This window comes from Cenococcum geophilum (genome assembly GCF_001692895.1).
Source record: "Cenococcum geophilum 1.58 unplaced genomic scaffold K441scaffold_39, whole genome shotgun sequence".
Classification (NCBI taxonomy): Eukaryota; Fungi; Ascomycota; class Dothideomycetes; order Gloniales; family Gloniaceae; genus Cenococcum; species Cenococcum geophilum.
Window position 1 is genome coordinate 951616 of NW_027137597.1, and position 22876 is coordinate 974491.

At 47.7% G+C, this 22876-nt stretch overlaps 9 protein-coding genes across 9 annotated transcripts; 7 read left to right on the forward strand and 2 right to left on the reverse strand.

Moving 5' to 3' along the window:
• Positions 1-1184: 1184 nt before the first annotated feature.
• Positions 1185-2264, reverse strand: K441DRAFT_574698 (HET-domain-containing protein; the record flags this gene model as incomplete). The annotated part of the gene is given in 2 exon segments (XM_067644110.1): positions 1185-1750; positions 1763-2264. Coding segments are annotated over 2 exon segments (1068 nt in total), but the record flags the coding sequence as incomplete, so codon positions are not given.
• A 3394-nt stretch (positions 2265-5658) lies between these two features.
• On the reverse strand, positions 5659-7222 carry K441DRAFT_664738 (2-nitropropane dioxygenase). Its single transcript, XM_067649396.1, has 3 exons — positions 7121-7222; positions 6774-7035; positions 5659-6633 (listed from the first exon to the last, which is right to left on the reverse strand). The coding sequence occupies exons 1-3, from the start codon at positions 7131-7133 to the stop codon at positions 5832-5834; spliced, it is 1077 nt and encodes a 358-aa protein (XP_067500950.1). The 5' UTR covers positions 7134-7222; the 3' UTR covers positions 5659-5831.
• A 680-nt stretch (positions 7223-7902) lies between these two features.
• On the forward strand, positions 7903-9462 carry K441DRAFT_575149 (folic acid synthesis protein-like protein; the record flags this gene model as incomplete). Its single annotated transcript, XM_067644144.1, has 3 exons — positions 7903-8145; positions 8231-8439; positions 8487-9462. 3 exons carry the CDS (start codon positions 7903-7905, stop codon positions 9460-9462), a joined length of 1428 nt encoding a protein of 475 aa, XP_067500951.1.
• A 1468-nt stretch (positions 9463-10930) lies between these two features.
• Positions 10931-11125, forward strand: K441DRAFT_664741 (uncharacterized protein; the record flags this gene model as incomplete). Its single annotated transcript, XM_067649397.1, has 1 exon — positions 10931-11125. A coding segment is annotated over one exon (195 nt), but the record flags the coding sequence as incomplete, so codon positions are not given.
• Positions 11126-14362: 3237 nt separating this feature from the next.
• Positions 14363-17084, forward strand: K441DRAFT_688925 (uncharacterized protein; the record flags this gene model as incomplete). The annotated part of the gene is made up of 5 exons (XM_067652247.1): positions 14363-14429; positions 14598-14688; positions 14739-15463; positions 15516-15938; positions 15997-17084. The coding sequence occupies 5 exons, from the start codon at positions 14363-14365 to the stop codon at positions 17082-17084; spliced, it is 2394 nt and encodes a 797-aa protein (XP_067500953.1).
• Positions 17085-17106: 22 nt separating this feature from the next.
• K441DRAFT_664744 (uncharacterized protein) lies at positions 17107-17635 on the forward strand. Its single transcript, XM_067649398.1, has 3 exons — positions 17107-17253; positions 17308-17438; positions 17495-17635. The coding sequence occupies exons 2-3, from the start codon at positions 17322-17324 to the stop codon at positions 17552-17554; spliced, it is 177 nt and encodes a 58-aa protein (XP_067500954.1). The 5' UTR covers positions 17107-17253; positions 17308-17321; the 3' UTR covers positions 17555-17635.
• On the forward strand, positions 17608-18192 carry K441DRAFT_679668 (uncharacterized protein; the record flags this gene model as incomplete). Its single annotated transcript, XM_067651292.1, has 1 exon — positions 17608-18192. One exon carries the CDS (start codon positions 17608-17610, stop codon positions 18190-18192), a length of 585 nt encoding a protein of 194 aa, XP_067500955.1.
• Positions 18193-18837: 645 nt separating this feature from the next.
• Positions 18838-20227, forward strand: K441DRAFT_664746 (uncharacterized protein). The gene is made up of 2 exons (XM_067649399.1): positions 18838-19907; positions 19961-20227. The coding sequence occupies exon 1, from the start codon at positions 18905-18907 to the stop codon at positions 19859-19861; it is 957 nt and encodes a 318-aa protein (XP_067500956.1). The 5' UTR covers positions 18838-18904; the 3' UTR covers positions 19862-19907; positions 19961-20227.
• A 249-nt stretch (positions 20228-20476) lies between these two features.
• Positions 20477-22136, forward strand: K441DRAFT_698493 (uncharacterized protein; the record flags this gene model as incomplete). Its single annotated transcript, XM_067653069.1, has 1 exon — positions 20477-22136. The coding sequence occupies exon 1, from the start codon at positions 20493-20495 to the stop codon at positions 22134-22136; it is 1644 nt and encodes a 547-aa protein (XP_067500957.1). The 5' UTR covers positions 20477-20492.
• Positions 22137-22876: the final 740 nt, after the last annotated feature.

The window sequence follows — 22876 nt, forward strand, 5'->3', positions numbered from 1 at the left end:
TAGGAGGATAAGAACTAGTCTATAAAATTACTTAAAGTTGTTCCTATTTAGCTAATAAAATATCTTTATTAACTTCTATTAGGTTCCTAGTTATATAGAAATATACGGAAATAAAATAGTAAATTAGTTAGCTAAAAAGGGCCTTTTTAGAAGAAAAATATATTCTTTTTATACCTCTTTAGCCTATATAGGGAGAGTAGCAAGAGAAAAGATACTAAAATAGTAGAAAAACAATTTATAATAGAACAAAAATAAAGGGAAACACTATATTAGAATCTATAAAAGAAGCTACTCCTTTTCTCTTAAAGCCCTTAAGGATAGATATGCTAAAAGGGTATTTTAAATCCTTTCTAAAGTAATAGGGAAAGATAAAGAAGGTAAATGTTTTAGGGAATATAGAGCTATATAAACTCTTAGGTACTTACTACTAGAATATAATCTTTATAGAGGAGAGAGAAGAAATACAAAGGTATCTAGTCTTCTCTCTCTCTCTAAAGATGTTATTTTATATAAAAAAAGAAAGAAAGCCGCTTTTTCTATTTCTAAATCGGATAGAAATAGCTATTAGAAAGTAGCTAATAGTAGTAAGATTTTTAAAAGAGGGTAATCCCTACTAGGCTCCTAGTAAATAGATATTAGTAAGTAAAAGAATAGAAATAAATTATAAATAGGATAGGGATAGGCGTTAGGATTTCTTATAGTCTTGCATTTTTACCGTTTTCTTACTATTTAGTAGTTATTAGCAATCTAGCTTTACTAGGGAGTAGTAAACCCCCAATCTAGAGGTTTATAAACTACCAAGATATAGCTATTAGGATATATTAAGTTGTCTAGAAAGGATTTATATATATAGAACTATAGCGCTATAGCCTAGAGGCTGTATGCGTAGTATTGTACGTAGTATAATACAATGGATATATAAAAAAATAAAAATAAAGAAGAAGAAAAGAAAAGAAGATGTATTGAAGGAGAAATTATCTTTCTGTCCTGTCTGTCTGTCCTGTCTGAGTTGTTGAAGACTCTGAGGCTACGGGCCCATCTATGTAACTAACCTATGCCCAATCTAGATGTTGTATTCAGGGGGCCAAATCACACTACCACAATACCCCCGCGCAAAGCCCTATCTGGTTTTACTGTTAACATAAATATAAAAGCCAATACACCCTGTATAACAAATACTATTATTATTGCAACCATGACACTTGATGGCCTCCTATTCCTACACTTCCGGCGTTCTCTGAACGGGGCGGGTACAAAGCAGTGGTATTGTTCCACAACCGGAATTCCGCATAAAGCCTATCATACGTTTTCTCAACAGATTGCGAGTAATCCGGCCGAAAAGGTAAGCCGGTGGGAGTGTATTTTACAATGCTTTGGAGAGCATATATCTTGTCGTGAGGATTTGATGTATGCTTATGGCGCGTGTCGTACATATGGTCTAGAAGATCCCCCTGATTTTGGTCTAAAAAGTTTCCGTGACTCAATGCAGAGTTCCGGTGGATAAGCTGCCTCTCTAAGATGGAGATAAAAGGATCAAGGGTGGCATCCGAAAGACCGGCCTGGGCCCATTTTGGTGATACCACGGAAAATTGGGCCAATTTTCGTATCCTTCGGAGAATATCTACATCATATGCTGGCCAGGATACTGTTTCATTGCCACATATAATGGTGACGATATGCGCAAGTGTAGTTTCTTGCACAACCCAGGTCCGTTCGAACCATTGTCTGGAAAGGAGATCGATGATGCCTGCTCAAAATAAACCCATAGGAGATGATCGTACCTCCGCTGCCCAGGGTGGCGCAAAGGTTCGATCTGGCCTATTTATGATATACTGCAGAATATCCATTCCATAGGCAGTGGTCTCGTTCGCATGTCCAAGCCAAACTAGGACACGCGACGCCCCTTCATAAGCTTTACTCATCCGAGCAATTTGTCTTGTCTTCTCCGCCAAATGTTGCTGATTAATGCAAATAGCGTCAACCCAAAGAGTTCGCGTAAGGTGAGGAGAACGCAAATGACGAAGAGCGTCCTCAAGATTTGGTGTAATAGGAATGCAATTAATTTCGCCATTATCGCCCTTGATATAAAGTCCATTTTTTGAAATTTGTCTAGGGTTACCCCAACAGTATGATAGTGCTTCATATGCTCGTGTAGAAGCGCGATGTGTATAGTGAATAAGTTGGCCTTGTAGGGAATCTCCGAAATTTCCAGGCTCTAAATGTAGCAAGCGAATATAATTATTCCTAAGTGGTTTGTATATGTACGCTCGTGTACCGATCTATACCAAGTCTGTGAGCAGCGCCTTCATAAAAGATGGTTTTACTAGACACTCACCAACGATGGCTGAATATCTAATTTATTGACCACTAAGTTATTCTTATCCTCAGGTTTAAAGAGGTGTTGAGAGGCTCTTAGTTTGTCGATGTGTCTCCTAGAGATCGGCGGGAAACCCCGAGGCCTTCGGAAAAAAGACGAGAAATATTTTAGAGCCATAGTGACGTAGTTGATAGGGTTATAAGGGTGGGCAGCGTTGCTAAGGTAGCATAGAGCTTTTGTAGAGCTTCGTTCAGGACTTCGTGTAGAGCTTCGATAGAGCTTCGACAGAGCTTCGATAGAGCTTCGATAGAGCTTCGACAGGCATCGTGCAGAGCCCCACGTAACTCCCCCTTTAATACGCTGCTGAGCAATAACTTTAAACTGGAAATACGCCTAACCGGGTAAGAAGTAGAGCCATTAGAAAGGCGGTAGGCCCCTGGCCGAAGTTCTGGACATTGTCAATGCGCTTGTAGGGGGTCCTACCAAACGCACCGTCATAACTATCCCACCGTCATAACCCTATCAGCTACGTTATGTGTAGCGAGATTCCTATATAAGCGAGAAAGCGGCAGAAGTTGAAACCTTAGCTTACAGCATAGTACATTGCGCCTTAACCCGAGCACCCTAGTAATCTTGAAAATCGTACAGTAATACACACTACAAAGACTGCAAACTCTTTGTTTGAGCAAGGATCATGAACAAAGGCTTCAAATCAAAAGGGGGTGCTTGAAGAAATAGGACTCTATGAAGGCGAAGTAGAGGTCACAACGGGTCGGGTCTAGCCACTTCTTCCATTCTTCCTTTTTCTGTAGGACTTCGTCAGCTCCCTTGGCGGAGGCGAATGCCCATCCGAAGGGAGCTTCGAAAGCCATGTCGCGCGTGAAATACCTGTACAAGGGGTACGACGCCCTCCTTGTCAGTGCCCGTGCGCAATAGGGGTATCTGCACTTGATGCAACTCTATACGATTTCTATGTACAATTCACTCTTTCGTATGGCCTCCATTTGCAAGAATCACAACCTCGCAGCGATCGTGCATCTAATCTATATACTTTTTAAGGGTATGTTCGGTTGCAAATCGGCTCCATCTCATAACTGTTCAATCCGTGCGCCTTTTAGTGTCGCCCGTTCTGTAATTAGTGGCGGCTACCACCGTGGTTCGTTTGAATCTGTAATAAAGGCGATTGTTCGGTGGCTCCAGATGAGGCTCCAGATTTGACTTCGCAGAATGCGTGATTAACGTCGGTAAGCGATGCGAGTCAGCCTGTCTCTGCCACAAGGCCTCTATTACGACTCCCTACTTTGGTGTATTAATGGAGCCTCCTCGGCCAACGCCCTCTCTGCGACCGACGCTTTCTACACCTTCGTCTACCTCCCGTAGGAGCCGTAGTAGAGTTCCAGCGACGCCCGCGACGCCCGCGACGCCTGCGGCGCACAGGAATGCGCGTCTAATAAGATAATAACATTATATAAGGCTTGCAAATGCGACAGCAGTATTGCGATCGGGCTGTGTGGAGTCGCCATATTACAAGAAGTCGTGCATACGAGAGCTCCAGATTGATATGGAATATGGAACGGGAGCTCGAAGGCTACATATTGAAACGGTGCCAAGAACCTCATTTTAACTACCGTATACAGTATAGCTTGCAAATTTGACGCGCTTACCGATATGGAGGAGCTCCATATTCAAAAGTCGTCAGATCTACCGAACAACAGACTCATATTCATATTTAGCTCCGGTTCCGTTACAATATGGAGCCTCCATATTCGTAACGGAGGTGCAACCGAACAACCCCTTAACGTTCTTCACTTTCGAGGATACACGCCAAAACTGGGAAGAAAACATGTATGCCTCAAAGACACGACTTTTTTTTAAATCAATAAGTAAAGAGGGCTCAAACTGCGTTTGTTTCTGGCCAATTGACCGGAAGGATTCTAACCAGTCCTCTCTTGCTCGTCCTCTCTTCCACACATTCGTCACAATGTCCCATACTTCACGGAACGCCGGTCAATCCACCATAGCGCCTTCATCAACTCCCAGAACTTTCCTATTCCTTCCGTCAACCCCGCTTACCTCCCAACCCTCCTCCCCGGTCCTAGCCAATCCGCACCTGGATGGCCTCTCCCGGCTCTCATAAAATCATATGCAGCGCACACCACGTCGCCCACGCAATCACAGAAAATTATCACGATAAACCCCAACCATGGCGGAAGCTCCTGTGACTTCCTACCGCTTCATCGGCTAGCTTCGAGCCCGTAGTCCAAATTCTCGTCCCTCACCCATCGAGGAATATTCCTGAGCGGCCCGTGATAAGGTTGACTGGGGCGCTGCGGACGCTTTGTAACATTTGACCGAGGAGTTAATTGTCGAACGGACAATGAATGATGAGGACTCTGTCTATTGAATGTGGCTCTAGAGCCTCTATATATACATGAGAACGGTAGAGGGGTAGTAGACTAAGTCGGTCACCGAGTCAAGGTAGGTAACTGAGACAGTGGTAAGACGGTAACAAGCAAGTGCGATTCGGGTCGACATTAATGCTGCAGCTTTCGAAGACACAGGTGCCAGGGCCGCCGGGACAGCAGAGACTGACGAAGCTGCTCCAGTTGAAAGCGGGCCGCCTGTTCCGCCGGGCAGCGTGACGACCGGACTCGTTGCGCTCGCTGAAATCATGGAAGAGATGCTGCTCGCTCCTGCAGTGGAGGTTGACCCAGCGGAGAGGGCAAGGATACGTTTAGCAACCTTCTCGGCGACGACTATGACCATAGCCCGAGTATTTCCCGTCGGCAAGTCTGGATGAATGCTTACATCCACCACGAATAGGTTGTTAGTGCCCAATACTTTTTAAGGTCAACGACCGGGTTGCCATCGTTCTCTGTGCCAAGCATAGCTGTATCGACATAATGACTGCCCGTCACGTAATCTCCGTTGGCAACGAGTTGCGCGCCGGTTGCGTTGGTCAAGGAGCTGTAACCTAGAAGTGAAGAATTCTGTGAAGAGGCTATCAATTCATCGATGAAGGCCGCAATAGCGCTTTTGTCCGCGTTAAAAGGTTAGGTGACGAACTCCGTCGCACTATTTGCATTAATGCCTAATACACCGCTAGATGTTGCACCGTGGATGAGATAGAGCTTGATCTTCATTCCTGTAGCAGTCGATGCAACCGTTTCTTGGAAGAAGCGAGTTCCTTCAGACGTAGTTCTGCTAGTCCAAAAGTTAAGGCGCTGACTAGATGACTAGATTGTGCGAGCATGCTGGAGCTGCGGGCGAAGAGTTCGACGTCTGCGTTATTTGGGCCTTCGTAGGAGGCCGCGCTGTACGAGACTGTGGAGTTGAAAGCAAGGGTGAAGATGGGATGGTATTGAAATATTATCAGTGTTTTAGCGTTCAGTAAAAGACAACGAAATACCTTCTAATCTCAAAAATCTACAAGAAATATCTGTACTCATAAAGTGGACACTAAATGCATAAATGTTCAGTGATAAATTACAACCCAGTCTGTACATGTACAACCCTACAACCTTGGCTTTGACACAATATAAGAGTTTCCTTTCTGCATCCAAACAACGGCATCTCCAACCATCTCATCTACAATAGCTTTCGCGCTCTTTTTCTCGTTAACTACGGCTGCAGCCTTGCCCATTAAGAACGGGCGCGCGCTATCCATTGTATCATCATCAATGTCATCACCCATCTTCTCGAGGTCATGCTCAACAGGAATGACGCCCTTTTCTGTAAGCTCCTTAATATCGTTTTGCCTGTTCTCCTCCCAGTTCTGAATATAAGGGTTCATACGGACGCGAAGTGGTCGACCAGTAAAGATAATGGTGCGCACATTGTCATCGAAACCTGCGGTGCGAACAGCTTCTTGGTGTGCTTTCGGTGCTCCGGCTTCCTCTGACAGAACGAAGCGGGTACCAATCCAGACCGCCGAGGCGCCGAGCATGAGGGCTGCTGCGAGAGACTGGCCATTGAAGAGACCACCTGCAGCAATTATCTGCACCTGAGCGCCAGTCATGGGCGACTTGTGTCCCTTAACCATCTCCGCGACGGTAGGGATCAGGATTGAAGTTGGGACATCGCCTGTGTGGCCACCACCCTCGCCGCCTTGTGCGCAGATGATATCGACGCCAATATCAAGGCACTTCTTAACGTGCTTTGGGTGTCCGATCATGTTCATGTACAGGACGCCGGCCTTGTGAAGGCGATCAACGACAGCCTTTGGCGGTACGCCAACGGCGGAGACGAATAGCTTGGCCCCAGAGTCGATGATTATGTCGACGAGTTTGTCAAGCTTGCCCTTGGTGTAGTCATAGCTGTTTCACATGCAAGTGTCAGTAATAGCTTGTCCCTCAAGTCGAAATCAAGAGTAAGAATGCGCAAATAGTAATCATTGATGATCGTAAAGATGCCGAGGCATTATCTGCGTTTCGAGGAGTAAGATAAATGAGCTTACTTTGTCTTCCGCGCGCTTCCACCGACCTGAGGTAGCAGCAGATCCACACCGAATGGGGCATTCTTGTCTTTCAGGAAGCTCTTTAGCTCTGCGATCTGTTCCCGTAGCATATCAGGTGTGTACCCCACACCACCAATGACACCTAAACCACCTGCATTTGTGACGGCAGCGGCAAGCTTTGGGCCTGCAGCGACGTTCATACCAGCAAGGAGAATGGGGTGGTTGATCTTTAGAAGGTCAGTGACAGTTGTGCGGATTTGCTCTACTTGATTGTTAGCAACAAAGCCAAACAGTAGGGAATGGTGATGCATGTGATATGACGCATGTGATAGTGAGAAGCAACGTACGTGGAGAAGCCATGGTGGTCGGAATAGAATTTAGTCCTATGTATGAGGGAGACAAATAATAACAGAGTATATGAGGAGAGGGAGAGGTTTGCAGGTGGGTGTGAAGAGAACAATGGAGATGGGGGAGAGTGTGCTTTTGAAGGGTGGCGAGTGGAGTCTGGCGGCTGGTTCAGCTCCAGAAGAGCCGCGGCGCGACCTGTTTTAGTCGATGCTAACAAAACATATTGGGACGAGATATCGAAGCACTCCACAATTAAATACATGGGGTAGCTTTATAGTTGTCTTGATAAGGCCTTCACTCACTTAATGATTAATTGTAATCCTCTATAGCCTTTGTTACATAGCTCAATGCCCATAACTAGAAGGAGTATCTAAAGGAATTCGGTGGACTTCGAATTATACCGAGGCACCGGCGATAGAAGTCAGTGCCGAGGTGGAACCGTGCACGAGGTGGCACTGACTTCTTTTGGCTTGGCTGGTTTGCATTCTGTTTGCATCTTTTCCACCCGTATTCCAGAATGAAAAAGATTTTTATCGACCTTCAACCATGAAGAATTTGACGGTAAGTGGATAACAGAAAGACGCCAATGAAATCCTGGAATGTTTCCAGATACGTATCACCATCAAGGAACCGTAATCTCTTGGCGTTCCCGCCCAAACAGAGTCCAGACTTGTCCGAAAAGGTAATCAACACGTCTCGCACAATATTTCTTCCTTCACAACGCCACCATAGCTCTTCAACCACAGGTACTCATACTTCTTCTCGGAACAACGGTTACAGAATGTCTCCTGTCCGCTTCAAGATAGCGAATTATAGCCAGATCCCTAATAACGGCCCCCAAGGAGAACACCGGGCCTTCATTGCGCTTGGGAGTAATCTCGGCGACAGGATTGCGATGATTGAAGGGGCTTGTAAGGAGATGGAAGTGAAAGGCGATATCCGCATCGTGAGAACCAGTAGTCTATGGGAGACAAAAGCCATGTATGTACTAGACCAAGGAAACTTCATAAACAGCGCTTGCAAAGTGAGTTAAACAACCATTTCATTGTTTTATATTCGCTTCTCAGAGAATTGAGGGTTGAGGCTTTGATTTTGATGGAGCCTTCCAGATTAAAACATCTTTGAGTCCAATAGAGCTGCTCGATAGGCTTCAATCCATTGAGAACCACCTAGGAAGAGTCAAATTGATCGATAAGGGGCCCCGGAATATTGATCTTGACATCCTCCTATATGACGATACTACCTTTTCAAATGAGAGACTTCAGATCCCGCATCGGCTTATGCTCGAGCGCGAATTCGTTCTGAGACCACTATGCGAGTTAGTAACCCACTTCACTATTCATGACAACGCTCATTAGATGATAGATTGATCCCCAATGAAAGCCTTCCTCTACCACATCCGCAAGTCTCACTTTTGGATCATCTAAAGCAGCTACCACGCTCAGGCGATCCGCCTTCATCACTCACCCCGCTTTCCCGCACACTTCCGCCTATCACAGCTCACCATGCATGCCGCAAAACACATGTCATGTCTATTCTTAATTTAACACCTGACTCTTTCTCAGATGGTGGTATGCATTCTACATCCGATCTTTCAACTCTCGAAAGGACCATTTACTCCCACATCGAAGCTGGAGCTACTATTATCGATGTAGGTGGTCAATCTACGCGACCCAGCGCTGTTCAAGTGACGGGCGCAGAAGAACTATCACGCATTCTACCAGCAATCAAACTTATCCGCTCTCTTCCAGAAGCCGAAAACATCGCTATTAGTGTAGACACTTATCGAGCAGATGTTGCAGAGGCAGCCATTAAGGCCGGTGCTGATATCGTGAATGACGTTAGCGCAGGCAATTTAGATCCAGACATGCTGGCCACCGTTGCTAGATTAGGCTGTACCGTTTGCTTAATGCACATGCGAGGAACTCCTGAGACGATGAATAGGTTGGTCTCTTATCCGGATGGGGTTGTCGAGACCGTAGGACGAGAACTCTTGAATCATGTTCAAGCAGCCGAAAAAGCGGGCATCCGCCGCTGGCGAATCATTCTGGACCCAGGCATTGGATTTGCTAAAATGCAAGAGCAGAATCTTGAACTTCTTCGGAGACTAGGCGATCTTAGGAACTTCCCTGGACTACACGGCATTCCCTGGCTTATTGGCGCAAGTAGGAAATCATTTGTGGGAAAAATCACTGGCGTTAAAGAAGCGCGAGAGAGGACGTGGGGAACAGCTGCAGCTATAAGTGCAGCAATACAGGGAGGAGCAGACATTGTTCGGGTGCATGATGTTGAAGAAATGGGAAAGGTGGCTAAAATGGCAGATGCAGTTTGGAGGGTGTGAAGAGCATCCCTGATCATATCACCTGCACAAAACACTACGAATCAAAATGCAAAGTAATACCAATAATTCGGAACAATCGAAACAACCAGACTTACGGTATGTATCGCCAATACCTGTTCTTATACATCGGGCTTACCGATTTCTCTTCTCGACCGTCCACCTCAAATTACTAAGATGAGTATTGTTGTAGTAGAGAGATTCGGAGATTTCTAAGATGCTGCCAATAAGAACTCCCTTGCAGCAAGCATGGGCTCAAGAGATTTTCCAGCCCGGCTTTCACGTGTCACTGAGCCTGAGATACTATCGCCACCAATCTTGCTCACCATAACCCATTCTTCTACATAAGATTCTTAAATGAATGCTACACGCTTCAGCCAGATAGCCGAACACGTCCTCTACGTAGCCGAAATAAGTGTCGGTTTAGGGCACGTGCACGCCCCACCCAAACAAAGCCCCTAAGCATGCCTCAATCATAATAAACCTCACGACACCACCATTTCGCACCTAAATTCGTTTGGTGTAATTACCAATTATGACCCGAGTCACTAAGGAGCCTGCATCCCGAAAGATGCGGGCCAAACACTTTACCCCACCCCCAGAATTATACCACAACGCTGGGGAAAATAAGCATCTAAAGACTCCTCNACGCACAGGAGTTCTCTACGCNAAAATCTTTGGCCAATTACTNGGTAAGGCTATTCCTCNAGCTATTATACAGCAGGCTACTAGAATTGCTGAGCGCTCTTAGTAACGTATTGTAGCCTTAAAGCAATACAGAACTATATATAATTTTAGGCCAGAAATAAGAGGGAGAAATTAAGCCCTTATAAAGGAAGACACCTACGCTATTGCTATGTATTTGGACGACCCTAATCTTAATTAAGACTTAAAATCAGCCCTATAGCAGACTATTGTTTAAGAGGCCCTAAATTATAAAGATCTTCTAATGGTTCTAACTTAGAGAATAGGTTACTAACCTCTTAGAAATAAGCCAATTTAAAGAGCTATAAAAGAGGATGAAGGATATATTAATGCAAAGATGGAGGAAGAGAAGTGGCTTAACCCAGAGCAGGCAGATAAAAGGAAGAATTGGTGCTATTTATAGCTAAAAAAAAGACCCCATCCCAAGGACTAGAATAATGTTGCTTTTTACGATGAATATCACTTTAGTTTAGGTGCAGAAGAAACCCATAGAATTAAGAGAAGGAGTGGTAATCTTTACCGCTATTTACCACAGAATGTTTATAAAAAGAAGGGAGTTACTAAAAAGGATAAAAAGGAGAAGGCCCGAGAGAAGAAGCATCTTAAACTGTTTAATGTCTTTATTATTATTAGCAGGACCTAAAAGAAGTTCTTCTTATATAAGGTAGATAACTAGGTGGGCAAAATAAGCTTAAAAGCCTACACTAAGTAGGTGTTGCTATGGCTTCTTTTAAAGTTTAATATTAAGGGAATTACTTTATATTAGGATGTAGATTTAGCGCATAAATTAAGGGAGTCTTTAGCCTGGGCAAAGGAATGGGACTTAAAGCTTCTAATATTGCCTAGTCTATTACCAGATCTATTAATTGTAGAGTCCTTAGCCCATCCTATTAAGAAGAAGTTCCATTTAAAGCGCGTAGAAGAGGAGGATACAGCATTGGAGCGTTTTATAGATGTTTAGGAGAATTAAGTGGATNAGGAGAAGATTNNAGAGATNTACAGCTGGTATACGAAGCGCCTGCATGAGTGCATTAGGGCTGACGGGCAGATAACTCGATATTGAATTGATTTGGCTGTATTATGGTGTTGTAAACGATGATCGTGAAGCATGATTTTGGTGGGTGCGCACGTGCCCCAAACCGACACTTATTTCGGCTACGTAGAGCACGTCGTCTTTATCCTACCAATCCGGCTGATAGAAACATGTCAACCGGAAGTCCGTGCGCAGATGTCAGGAAAGAAGAACTCGTGTGAAGATTGATCTACGAAGAAAATGAGGCTATATATACATGATGGACGAGTCATAGACACCCCTGATCTAACCCTAATACAGTAGTGATTGGCACTACGTCGACAAAACAACTTATCACTTCCACCAAAAAATAATCACCCTAGCAGTCTTATGCGCAGATATTCTCTATGTCCAAATAGAGTATGCGAGGTAAGAACACCCAATCGATATGTTGTTCATCTTCCTTTTGCATCTTTTATAACCTCTTTCATATCAACCTTGAGCTCCCCCCTTAATGCTTCCAGTATTGCCTAGCGAGCGTTCAAACTGACAGACACAGTTGCGCCGTACCGACCAACTCCCCTTGCCTGCGTACTGCTCCACGATGCTACATAAGGGGCGGATTACCAAGACCTCGTCTTCCAAGAAGCGACAATCCCATTATCCAACCTCCTCCACTTATGTCGACCTGAATCGGAGTTCCTTACCACCATCGTAATACTGTCTGACGACCTAGATCGTCTATACGAACTATGTCTTAGTTGTCTCTCAACTTATAACTAAATGTCTCATCGAATGTCTCATTACCTATCCTCTATTACCTATTTTGACTTAGTCACCTAGACCTACCTAATGTATATAAAGAGCTTCTAGAGCCCTTATTAATAGACAGAGTTCTTATTCCTAATCGTCCGTTTAACAACTTATCCAATATGTAGACTCCTCTATAATTAGCTATGTAGACCTCGACCATCTTACCAAGTCCTATACTAGTTGTGAACCAGCATTTTTGGAGGCTTGGCACGCGAATGAAGGCCTTTGCCGTTGCTTGGGTGACAAAACTTCTCATAATGTGGCCTACTAGAGGATATATTATCTCAAGGATCTATAGCGGTGAACGCGCTGCTATAACTCGCCGAAATCCAATTCGTGGAGACCGCACCATAAGAATCATCTCTGCAAAAGCTTACATGGAATACTACGCAAGCAAGTTATGGCAATAGTGGACTGGGTGAGTCTTATTGTTTCACTTATTCCCACGTATGACTACAGCTCCCGTAGCATACTAATACTTTCCTAGATGCGCTTCTGCGAGTATAGCATACAGGTAGTAGGTGATTACTTAATGCTTTGTGGTTTATGTAAGGGAAAAGCCAGCCGAAATTGAGGAGTGCCCCCTTAAGTTGTTTTTATCCAATGATAAAATAGATCCCGCCACTACGTAAAGCTTCATAATTCAATATGTTTGGGCTATTCGGGACAAAAGAATAACTTGTACCTGAATTGGTATAATTAGAGAGGAGGATGAAGATAATAAGGAAACTAGGACGGCAGCCCGTGAAGCAGAGAGCAGGTATTGCAAAGACAAGATAAAGAACCAACCTTCGCCAGGCATAGAAGGGAAAGCCTCCTACGAATAAAGGCGGTAGTGCTCACAATGGACCTAGAGAGCCACAAGAAGCTCCTTACATAAGTGCTGAGGTGTGGCTTGATTCTCTATGGGCATGCGTCAAGTCTGCATTAACTTGGCAGGTAGAGGAGTTGTAAATAATGTCGGCCCGGATTTTACTGGCAGGATTCCTTTTACAATTAGAGTTACCAGGGGTTTTGTGAGTGGTTTATTAAGAATCTAAAATTTAGTTGTCCACGAATCTAAAATAGTATGATAAGCGGGTCCGACTGTTTTATCACTAAAAGTGATTCCTATTTTAACGCAGGACAGTGTAATAATCAAACGAGATATAAATATTTAGTTTCCAATGCACGGAAAAGCGAGGCCAAGTATCCCTCCCTAACCACCTAGAGCCTTGGTTCCTGCGTGTGCACTCCAGGAATTCTCGCCGCACGATCCTCCTGTAGCTCTTGGCTTTTGTCTATGCCGCACCCGGGATAGCTTCTAATACCCTGCATTCCGGTTAAGGCCTGTAAGAGGCCGGTAAGGCTTCCGACTGGAACGTGTGGATATCTAATCGACAGCATCGAATGAGAGTCACAGGTAGTTCGAATGTAGGATGCACGTTGCGTGTTTAAAGGGCAATTGCTTTCTGTCGATCGGAAGACACTAGGTAATAGGCAATGGAAAGGTAATAGAAACAGTATGATGTCATAAAATGTAGGCAACTAGAACAGGAACAGGGTAATCACTAAAATCCGACCTGGATCGACGCTTTTCGACCTCTTCTATTCAGAGACTAACCGCTGGTTCTTTTCTAGAAGAGAGCCAGCTTCTTTTATGATCCTTCTGAGACACTAGTAAAATCTTTCGCCCCTTATCTATCTGACTATGTCTCCTCTAGGACCCTCATCTGTCTGACCGTGTCTCAGCTGATGTACCTTTTCGGAGAGCCCGTTACAAGGCCCTTCCCAGATCTACTCCAACGCTGCACCGCCACCGGAATTGTCGCTAGTTCTTGATCCACAAGGGTGTGGCTAGTATGGGTCGGCCACCCCCCCCCCGCTAGTGCCCGTAACGCGTGAGAACCTTAAGCTGCTAAGTACAGCAGGTTGTTTGAATGTCATCACGCTATTTAATCTGAACTGGTCTTGAAGGTGGCTAAGCCCGTAGCAGGCTTGGCCAAAACTTAGCTTTAGCTCAGGCGAACAACCATGTTAGGAGCCGGGGAGGGCCGTGCACGATGCTGTTGCCTTTTCGTATTTGGGAATCGTGCGCTCAGACTTCGGCACTCCTGCATACAAATTCATCCAATCGATCGGTTTGAAATCTAACTAAATTTAGTAGTGCTCGACACGCATCGATGCAAGACACCTCAGCTCAGCTGAAGAGGGTTAGTATTACACGATGAATCAAGCAGCGGCGCCAAATCGAACCCTCTCCTCGTAAAGTGACAGGACTGTTCAAAAAGGGGTCATTGAACATTTAAAAAAGGTCGGGCGTTTGGCGGTCCTCACTGCCGCGACGTACAGCTTCACTGCATTTCTCCACGTCGTTATTGGCACCCGGACATCATGGTGCAAGTTCACGATCTGACGGTTGGGTATGTTTCTGGCATGATTGCGGCCGGCCTTTTTGTAGGTGCGTTCAGTGTTTATGCATCGTACGGAGGACGGCCCAAAAATGGATTTCTCTTTCCTTAAAATCTCAGCAGCCTCATAGGCACCTTATGGGGGGAAATCCATTTTGGCTCCGTCCTCCGTACTGGCAACGTCGTATGGTCGGCAATTCGCTCTGACATGGTTCCAGTTCAGCTACTTATTGCTGTCGCAATACCGTTAGTGCTCGTCGGCCTGCTAAAGGAAAAGAATTCGACAGTCACCGCTTCCGCTGTTACATGGTATGCCAATATAGCGTTTTCCAAAAACCGTCGCACTGATTGTTCTTTAGGTCCGTTATTGGTCGTCTGCTTCATTCATCGTATTGGCCTGCCATCCTCCAAACAGACTCTGCGACGAATCGGGGGGTCCGCAGTGAGGTTTGGATGCTCTCGTGGCTACAGAGTCTCGCAACCGTTCTTGTCGCAATAACTGGTGTTGTTACGCCTCTCGGCTTGTATGAGAGCGTAGGTCCTGCGAAAAACCCATCACAACAAGTATTCCACTACCTCCAGGACAGTTCTCCCTTCGGCTATGGGACTCTGGCGCGGAACAATCTTCCATGGAGCCGAATTTGTGGATCACTCGTTCGTCTCGGGTGTCCGAATTCACCTAACAATGTAACTATCGTATCCAATGAAACAGGCGACTACGTGCAGGCGGACTGGTACAGTTCTCACGTTCCTCAGGATGTAATTGATGTGTTTCAGAGTGGATTGTCCACCATGNACAAGACCGTCTCGAGCGTGTTCGACATTGAATGGAGATACTATACTTTATCGCAGCCTGACGATCAGGATGGAGCCCTTCCGATTGATAACGGCACGGCGTACCCCATTGGCGCCTACCAACACATCTCAACGATCACGATGGACGACGAGATTCTGCTAGTGGAAGGGCTGATCGTTGATACGAGGGATGGCGGCATCGGCTTTCGAAATCATAGCGCCCCTCCGCCGCGAGAGTATGCGAGCACCTGGTCTGAAGACATACTCTTCATCCAACCGCAGACACTGTGTAGATACCAACCTGACTCTAGACTTTTCGATACCGGAAACGACATCCGAAGGTACCTCAACAATTGTCAACTTAGTGTTAACGGACCGAGGAGGCTTCTCGAATATCGACCACAAATATCCCACCTGGGAGATGGGTGATATGCAGGAAAATCCCGATCTTTGGCGTCGCGCATACAAGGCAGCGTTCCTCAATAATGTTTACTNCATGTTCTTTCTGAACGTGACTGCACCCGCCAACAAAAGTGTTCCGGGCTCTCACGCATTTGAATACCTCAATTCTTTTGTAGGGAAGGCATTCCCGCTCCAGAGGAATGGCTCTAGCACGCATTTATTGGCGATAGGAACCAACAAGATCACGACCTCGTCGTTGTGGGGTTATTATCTGGACGGGACAGATAAAGAAAGTTTAGGTAGCAACTCCACGGCCGAGCCACCGTTATATCCGAACCCCTTTAATATCGGCTTCGAGAATGGTGAGTCTGCTCAATATATGGCTTGGCTATCTTTCGGTTTCTTCTAACAATCTTGCAGTTTTCTGTGGACCGGAGGGCATGGACGCCGCAAACATCACAAATTTCGCCACACAGTGCGGACTGCTGTACGGGGCACCTCGACGCCAGGATGGTACCCAGTCGCTGGTGTCCGAACCCGGTTCCAGCTGGACGATCCCCATGTACTCGTGCGTCTCTGCCGCCAGGGCGTCGATCAAGACCGTCTCCTTCCGCTTCAACGGCAGCGATGACCTCTCTAGCCTCATAGTGACTAATCTCGTTGAGAAGAACTATCCTAACGAAGACTCCAAGCCAATCTGGGCGGTTGAGAACACTGGAATGTACCTCCGCGACGTGAACCCATTGTGGGGCCTGGTCAAGCCTGAAAGCCAGGCGGGCTTCAATCTCTCCACCATTCAGAAAGAGTCCTTCATGCTGCCGGGGTATGTCGTTTTCGGAGAGTTTGTACCCAAGACCTATCAGAACCTCCCTGGGGTGGATTTCTACTGCGACGCCCTCGGAGCCGCCTACGACGTAGATGATGAGTCGGACTACTCAGGGCAGTCCAACTATGCTATGTATCGCCTATGGCGGGACCTCTCTCGCACCCCAGCCACGGCAGCCAAAATACTTAATCTTATCTGGACCGACGCCGCGGCGAACGCAGTAGCAGGAACAAGGAACGCCGCAACAAGCAACGGGTCCAAGGCAAAACGCGCAAACGATTCGGCAAGCAATGATGCAAACACCTGGCCCGTGATTCTCTACCAAAGAGAGATCAGGTATCATCTTCGCTACGCCGTTCCCGCTATTATATTGCTTTTCGTCGCAGTCTGCATATGCTCCCTAATGCTGTGCTTCATCGTCTTCGGCCGCACCGGGCCGTCTAAAATGCGCAAATACCTTAACAAGACTTCGGTTGGGAGAGTTCTGGCAGGGCACGTATATAGGTCTGTTGTAGAGGGGGACGGAAGCGTTCACGACGAGCAGTCTTCGAGAAAGTGGGTCGACAGGGTAGGAAGGAAGCAGGTTGCCGTTGGCGGAACCGTTTCCGAGGCGGCTGAAGGCTATGTTAGAAAGGAACATGTCTCTCCGGAGAAGGCGCAGGCTGAACGCCTTTTGCCATGAACATTACGTTCCAACCCGAGTGCGCTCTAGACCTCTAATAATTAGATCTTTAATTGGGATACTGCATGCCATGTACATGCGCTGCGTGATTCTTGATATTCCTGATGCCGTCGGTTTACTTTGAGAAACGAGAATGCCTGCATTGGTATCTCTGGTAGAACAGTTATCTCTGATGTTGATTGTCAAGACTCCATGGGCAGCTTCACATTACCAGCAAACTCACTTTTAGTTTTGGGCATGGCATTATGTAGGCCATATTCGGTATGCGGCGTAGCGGTTGGACAATACTACGACTCAAATTTTGTTAAGCTTGCTTTGCCTCTGCACTTCCGTGACTTTGCTTGCCACAATAACCTGCAAACTCTCCAGTGGTCAGTCACTTTCTGTAATACTCAACGTTATATACTAACCTCCACAAGCTGGCGACGTATTATCCGCGAGAATTTCAAATGCCCTATCGGTTCTGCTGATCTGTACCTACGTCTGCTATTTCTGTTTCCAGCACTACCATTCATCCGCAAGTATGTCCGTCTCAGCTAGAACGCCCTCACAACGTGCGACGGATGCGGAGGCAGTGACAAGACACAGCAAGACAGTGGAGACTGATGACCCAGAACTCACAGTCATTGGCGCAGCAATCGCCATGGTGGTTACCACAACGCTAGTCGCCTTTCATGCATACTTCATTGTGGGAAATATAAACTTCCATGCGTTGAAAATGTTCCAAGGGCTGATCGTAATTCCCTTCGTTGGCAATTTAGTGGAGCATTGGACGGCGGTAGTTATGGCTTTCACGGAAAGCAGACCTTGCGATCGGTATTGCCCTTGGGTCAGCGTGCAAGTTGCCACGCTTGTGCTCCCAATCGTCGTTCTGGTCTCATGGATACCTAGAGTAAAGAGCTTGTCGCTAGTTCTTGATTACTTTCAGGTCACCTGTTTAGCCGTCACAGGCACGCTCATTAGCGCCAGTAACCCTGGGTTGGTGTTGTCGATGCAGGGCAAGTACGAAGAGGCCGAAGTGACGCACCGGTGGGATCTCGAAGTATCTGAGAAGGTTCTTGGGCTAGAGCATCCGGGAACGCTTATTAGATGGCCAGCCTGGGGTTGATGTACAGGAATCAAGGACCGTAGAATGAGGCTGAAAAGTTAGAGGTACCAGTGATGGAGACGTTCAATTGACCACGCTCATGCTGAAAGGCTTGGAATCGAAGAATAGGACAAAGAAATTTTAGTGACTGAATTTGCAGTGACCCAAAGTCCTCGGTGGATTCCTTGGTCTTTAACTGAGAGAAATGGATTTCATGGCGCTGCCGTGCAGTGATGATATCGAGACCCCTTACGAGACTTGCTCTTCTTGCCACAGTGGTATCCATTTCGCCTTCGGACATCAACGTATCTGCAAATTAGAAATTCTGATTTAACATGGAGCCGTGATAACCGTATCTTGAGTTGCTCTTCCCCGTTCTTGTAATAGGGAAGAACCGCCCTAGATAACCGGAAAAACTCGCCTCCGAACTTAAATTTGCGGACATACGTATATCCGAAAGCGGATATCGCTAACCTTTTTGGTCAAAAGTCAATTCTGGTTTGCGTCCTACTGTTATCGATAAGAGCTAGCCAATTAAATCAATTAAACAAGGCCATACGCGTTGTTTTGATTCTGGTGTTCTACACGGACCACTTGGTCTTAGCGTGTTAAGGGATGGTCTAGCGCACGTAGAGCGGTCACCTTTTTCAACGAAATTGATACACCCCCACAACAGCTCTCATCTCAAAAATACCGTCAAATTGATCCACAGAACCAGCTCTAGAATCGATAAATGTCTACCCCGTCCGCCCCCGCGATGTTGACTAGAAAGCGCCGCCGAACAGATAATGGGTCAATAATTGAATCGGCCACCCCCACTACAAACACAATACTAGTTAACCAGCGGACGCCTATACAAACCCCAACTGGGGCATCCGCCGAACGGATATCGCGCCCAGTAACAAAGGAAGAGAAGGTTAGAGTTGTTGTAGGGCATTTACGGGACTGGCGATGGTCCTTCGGTGACCTCACTTTGGCATGGCTACAGCTTGGTGCTGGTAAAAGACGACGTGCGAAAAAGAGGAAGGCAAAGGCGCTTATTACTACCCTTTTAGGGGACGAAGAAACTCGTAATGCGATTGGGGAGGCTGCGGATATTCATTCGGAACTAGTTGATGCGGTCGTAAATATCCTTCGTGAAGAGCTTCGTGATCTTCAGCAGAAGACGGTTATCTTTGGCCCATGGAAGTCAGATCTGGAGTTTGAAGACGTTCAACTCTCGCAGGGCTATGAGATGATTAGCCAATATGCCCCTCTACTCTGCCAACTGTTGGAAGGATTATCGGCACAATCAAGAAGTGACGGATCGCGAAATCCGAACCCAGGGCGGGTTGTTCTTCTTACGTCTATCCTTTCGTTGGGCCGCGCTCGAAGCTCCGCTAACTGTTTTGCTCGGCTTCTTGGTCTTCATCTTCAAGGCACGGGTGTAAAGAGTCGGGTTCTATCAATGCTTCATGGCCTGGGGCTTATTGACGGATATAAGACGCTTAACCGCCAGAAGGTGGGATTGGCCGAACGCTCTAAGGAAGGTCACAATACCAGCGGAGCCAGGTCCACCGGAGGGTTCAACGATGACCCAGTTCCAGAACAGCCGGCTGAATTTGGTTTGCAACAGGATGAACCAAGCACAGAGCCCCATGACGGGAAACGCGCAGGCTCATCAGACCGGGGTGAGGGCGCCGGTGAATGAACCGAAAGAGGGATTCATGAAGAAGCTCATCAGACTGTTCTGTTGTGTGAGTAGAACCGGCCCGTCGAAGTGGACTGGCAATATTAACAAGTCAGAAAGGTAATCAAGCAATTGGCAACACAGCATAACCTCCCTCCAGCGATTATCAGCATACTGGCGCTAACGTTGCCGAAGACTCACCTCCAATCAATGTCCGCTCTTGATGATATTTGTGACTTGGTAGTCGGCGCGTGATGAGGTGTCAGTGGGTGTTACACACCACAGCGCAGACGCTATATGTCCGCTAGGCTACGATAGGTTCTTTTGGGGTGGCTATTATGAATATAATCTAGTATAACGTTGCAACGAGTTAATGTATAAAGCCTAAAAATCTATCGTTGATAGATCTGGCTCTTGCAATCATTTTAAGCCTATACACCTCTAGACCTAACGTGGGTGGCTTTAACAATTTTGTCAAAGATTATATGCATCTCCCATACAAATTTAGACGTTCCGCTTAACAAACCCTGCGAAAGTCCCTTAGACCGTTTATCCGCTTGCGGATATACATTTGTCCGCTAATTAAGGTAATTTCTTTCCAGCTCCAAACTCCACCAGCAATACTTGCACTCCACCCTCTCCACTGCCAAACATGTTCTCCGTACCCGGCTGGAACGTTTCTACCGCACTGCAAACCCAGACTGACACACCCAATTCCAATACAGCACAGAATGGAGCAGACGAACCAGCATCCTCTAAGAAGCGGAAAAGAGGTCATGGCAAGAGCAAGGATGGTGGAGTTAACAGCATTGGCCTGGGTCCTGTAGTGACCAATTTGAATGTGGCGGAGATGTGGGAGAGGCATATTGAAGGGAAGAAGGTGGAAAAGACGGTGAAGAGCGAGGAGAGGATCGGAAAGAAGAAAAGAAAGAGCAAAGAGAGTAAAGTGTCCATCAACGAAACCGAGAGCGCAGAACAAGACCCCAAATCCAACAAGCCTCAAGCCTCCTCTCCCACCCCACCAGCCAACCCATCCAAACCCTCCAAAAAGAAGCCCAAGAAAGACAAAAAGCCCAACCCCCCGACCGCCACCTCCGCCCCGGCCCCGGCTCCTCCCCCCTCCACTGACCCCACCGCAAAACTAACCCCCCTCCAACTCTCCATGCGCGCCAAGCTCGCCAGCGCCCGCTTCCGCCACCTCAACGAAACCCTCTACACAACCCCCTCCGCCGCCTCCCTCGCCCTCTTCCGCTCCAACCCCGAAATGTTCTCCGAATACCACACCGGCTTCGCGCAACAAGTCAGCATATGGCCCGAAAACCCCGTCGACAGCTACATCGCCACCGTGCTAACCCGCGGCCGGATCCGCGCCCGCGACCCCTGGAAGGAGCGCCGGCGCCAGCAGCGCAAGGGGAAGCCCGCCGCCACCGCCATCACCACCGACAACAACCCAACAGCAGCAGCAGCAGCAGCAGCAGCAGTCGCAGCCGCCGGTAATCCCCCCAAACCCCTCCCCCGCGCCCTCAACGACCTCACCACCCTCGCCGACCTCGGCTGCGGCGCCGCCACCCTCGCCCTCGCCCTGCAGCCGCACCTCCACGCCCTCAACCTCCGCATCCGCTCCTTCGACCTCGCGCAGCCCGCCGGCCCCGCGGGGCCCCTCGTCACGGTCGCGGACGTCGCGGCGCTGCCGCTTGCGGACGCGAGCGTGGACGTCGCGGTCTTCTGCCTCGCGCTCATGGGGACGAATTGGCTGGATTTTGTGGACGAGGCGTGGCGCGTGCTGAGGTGGCGCGGGGAGCTGTGGGTTGCGGAGATTAAGTCGCGGTTTGGGCGTGTGGGCCAGGGTGGGGGCGGGAAGGGGGTGGTGGGGCATAGTGTTGGGAGTCGGCGGAAGGGCGGGGCGAAGGCGGGGGGGAAGAAGAGGGGCGTGGTGGAGGGGGCGGAGGGGAGTGAGGATGAGGAGGCGCTGGCGGTGGAGGCGGATGGGGTGGAGGTTGATCGGGCGAGGCGGGAAATGGATGTGTCGGGTTTCGTGGAGGTGTTGCGAAGGCGGGGGTTTGTGCTTGATGGGGAGGAGAAGAGTGCGGTGGATTTGAGCAATAAGATGTTTGTGAAGATGCAGTTTATCAAGGGTGTGGCGCCGACGAGAGGCAAGAACGCCAAGGCTGAGGAGGAAGCGAGAGGTGGTGGGATGAAGCATAGGAAACCGCGGTTTGTGGGGAATGTAGAGGACGAGGGGGACGTGGGAAATGAGGGGAGTGTGCTGAAGCCTTGCGTCTACAAGCAGAGATAGTAGCTCACGCAGCGATATGCAGACATGGATAAAATCAGAGACTGAAGATGCCCCTATTGGCTGGACCGCTAAATCAGTCAATAGGCTTAAAAGATACGAATACACCCTCCTAATGCCTTATTCCATCCCATCTCAGTGCTCCCTATGCATGCGTATCATCGTGGTAACTGAACCTATTCCGCCTAACCCATATTCCATGACTGATGCCGATCCGACGTCCCGATCCTATGAGAAAGGAATAAAAACTGGAAGTCTCATGCTAGAGCCATTGCGCCTGTACCAAAAACACCCGTGATAATCTATGCATGAATGCATCTCTTGTTACCTGCCGTGGAGATGGTTTTGGGGAATAGGATTTTTTTCTTTATTCATTCATGCTGGAGAAGAGCAGCTCAGCTGCGTATTTTACATTCCCGTTTGTGGCGCAAAGGGCACGGATGGCATCCTCTCTCGAGAAGCCAAGGTTTTGAAGTTGCTCGATTGAGGCTTGCGGGAAGCTTACTGCAGCCCCTGCAATGGTTGTCTGGGTACCAGGGGTACCAGGGGCTGCTGGCCCTACTGTTTGACCCGCGCCTTGGAAGTTTGAGCTCGCCGAGCTAGAACCTGCCGCCGATGAACCTGCGGCGGCGGCAGTCCCAGCCGGTCTGACAGCGCCGGACTTTGCTCCAATCTCAGTGCCATTGGGGCCGGAAACTGTCGGTTCGTTTAACTCGGCCTCTTCGAGATTTTTCGGAATCTCA

Coding starts and splice junctions, on each gene's coding strand:
- K441DRAFT_664738 (XM_067649396.1), bottom strand. Junction 6,634..6,773: donor GGAAGCGCGCGGAAGACAAA/GTAAGCTCATTT, acceptor CATGTGAAACAG/CTATGACTACACCAAGGGCA.
- K441DRAFT_664744 (XM_067649398.1), top strand. CDS start 17,322: ATGGCATTATGTAGGCCATATTCGGTATGCGGCGTAGCGGTTGGACAA. Junction 17,439..17,494: donor ACTTTGCTTGCCACAATAAC/CTGCAAACTCTC, acceptor TTATATACTAAC/CTCCACAAGCTGGCGACGTA.
- K441DRAFT_664746 (XM_067649399.1), top strand. CDS start 18,905: ATGTCTACCCCGTCCGCCCCCGCGATGTTGACTAGAAAGCGCCGCCGA.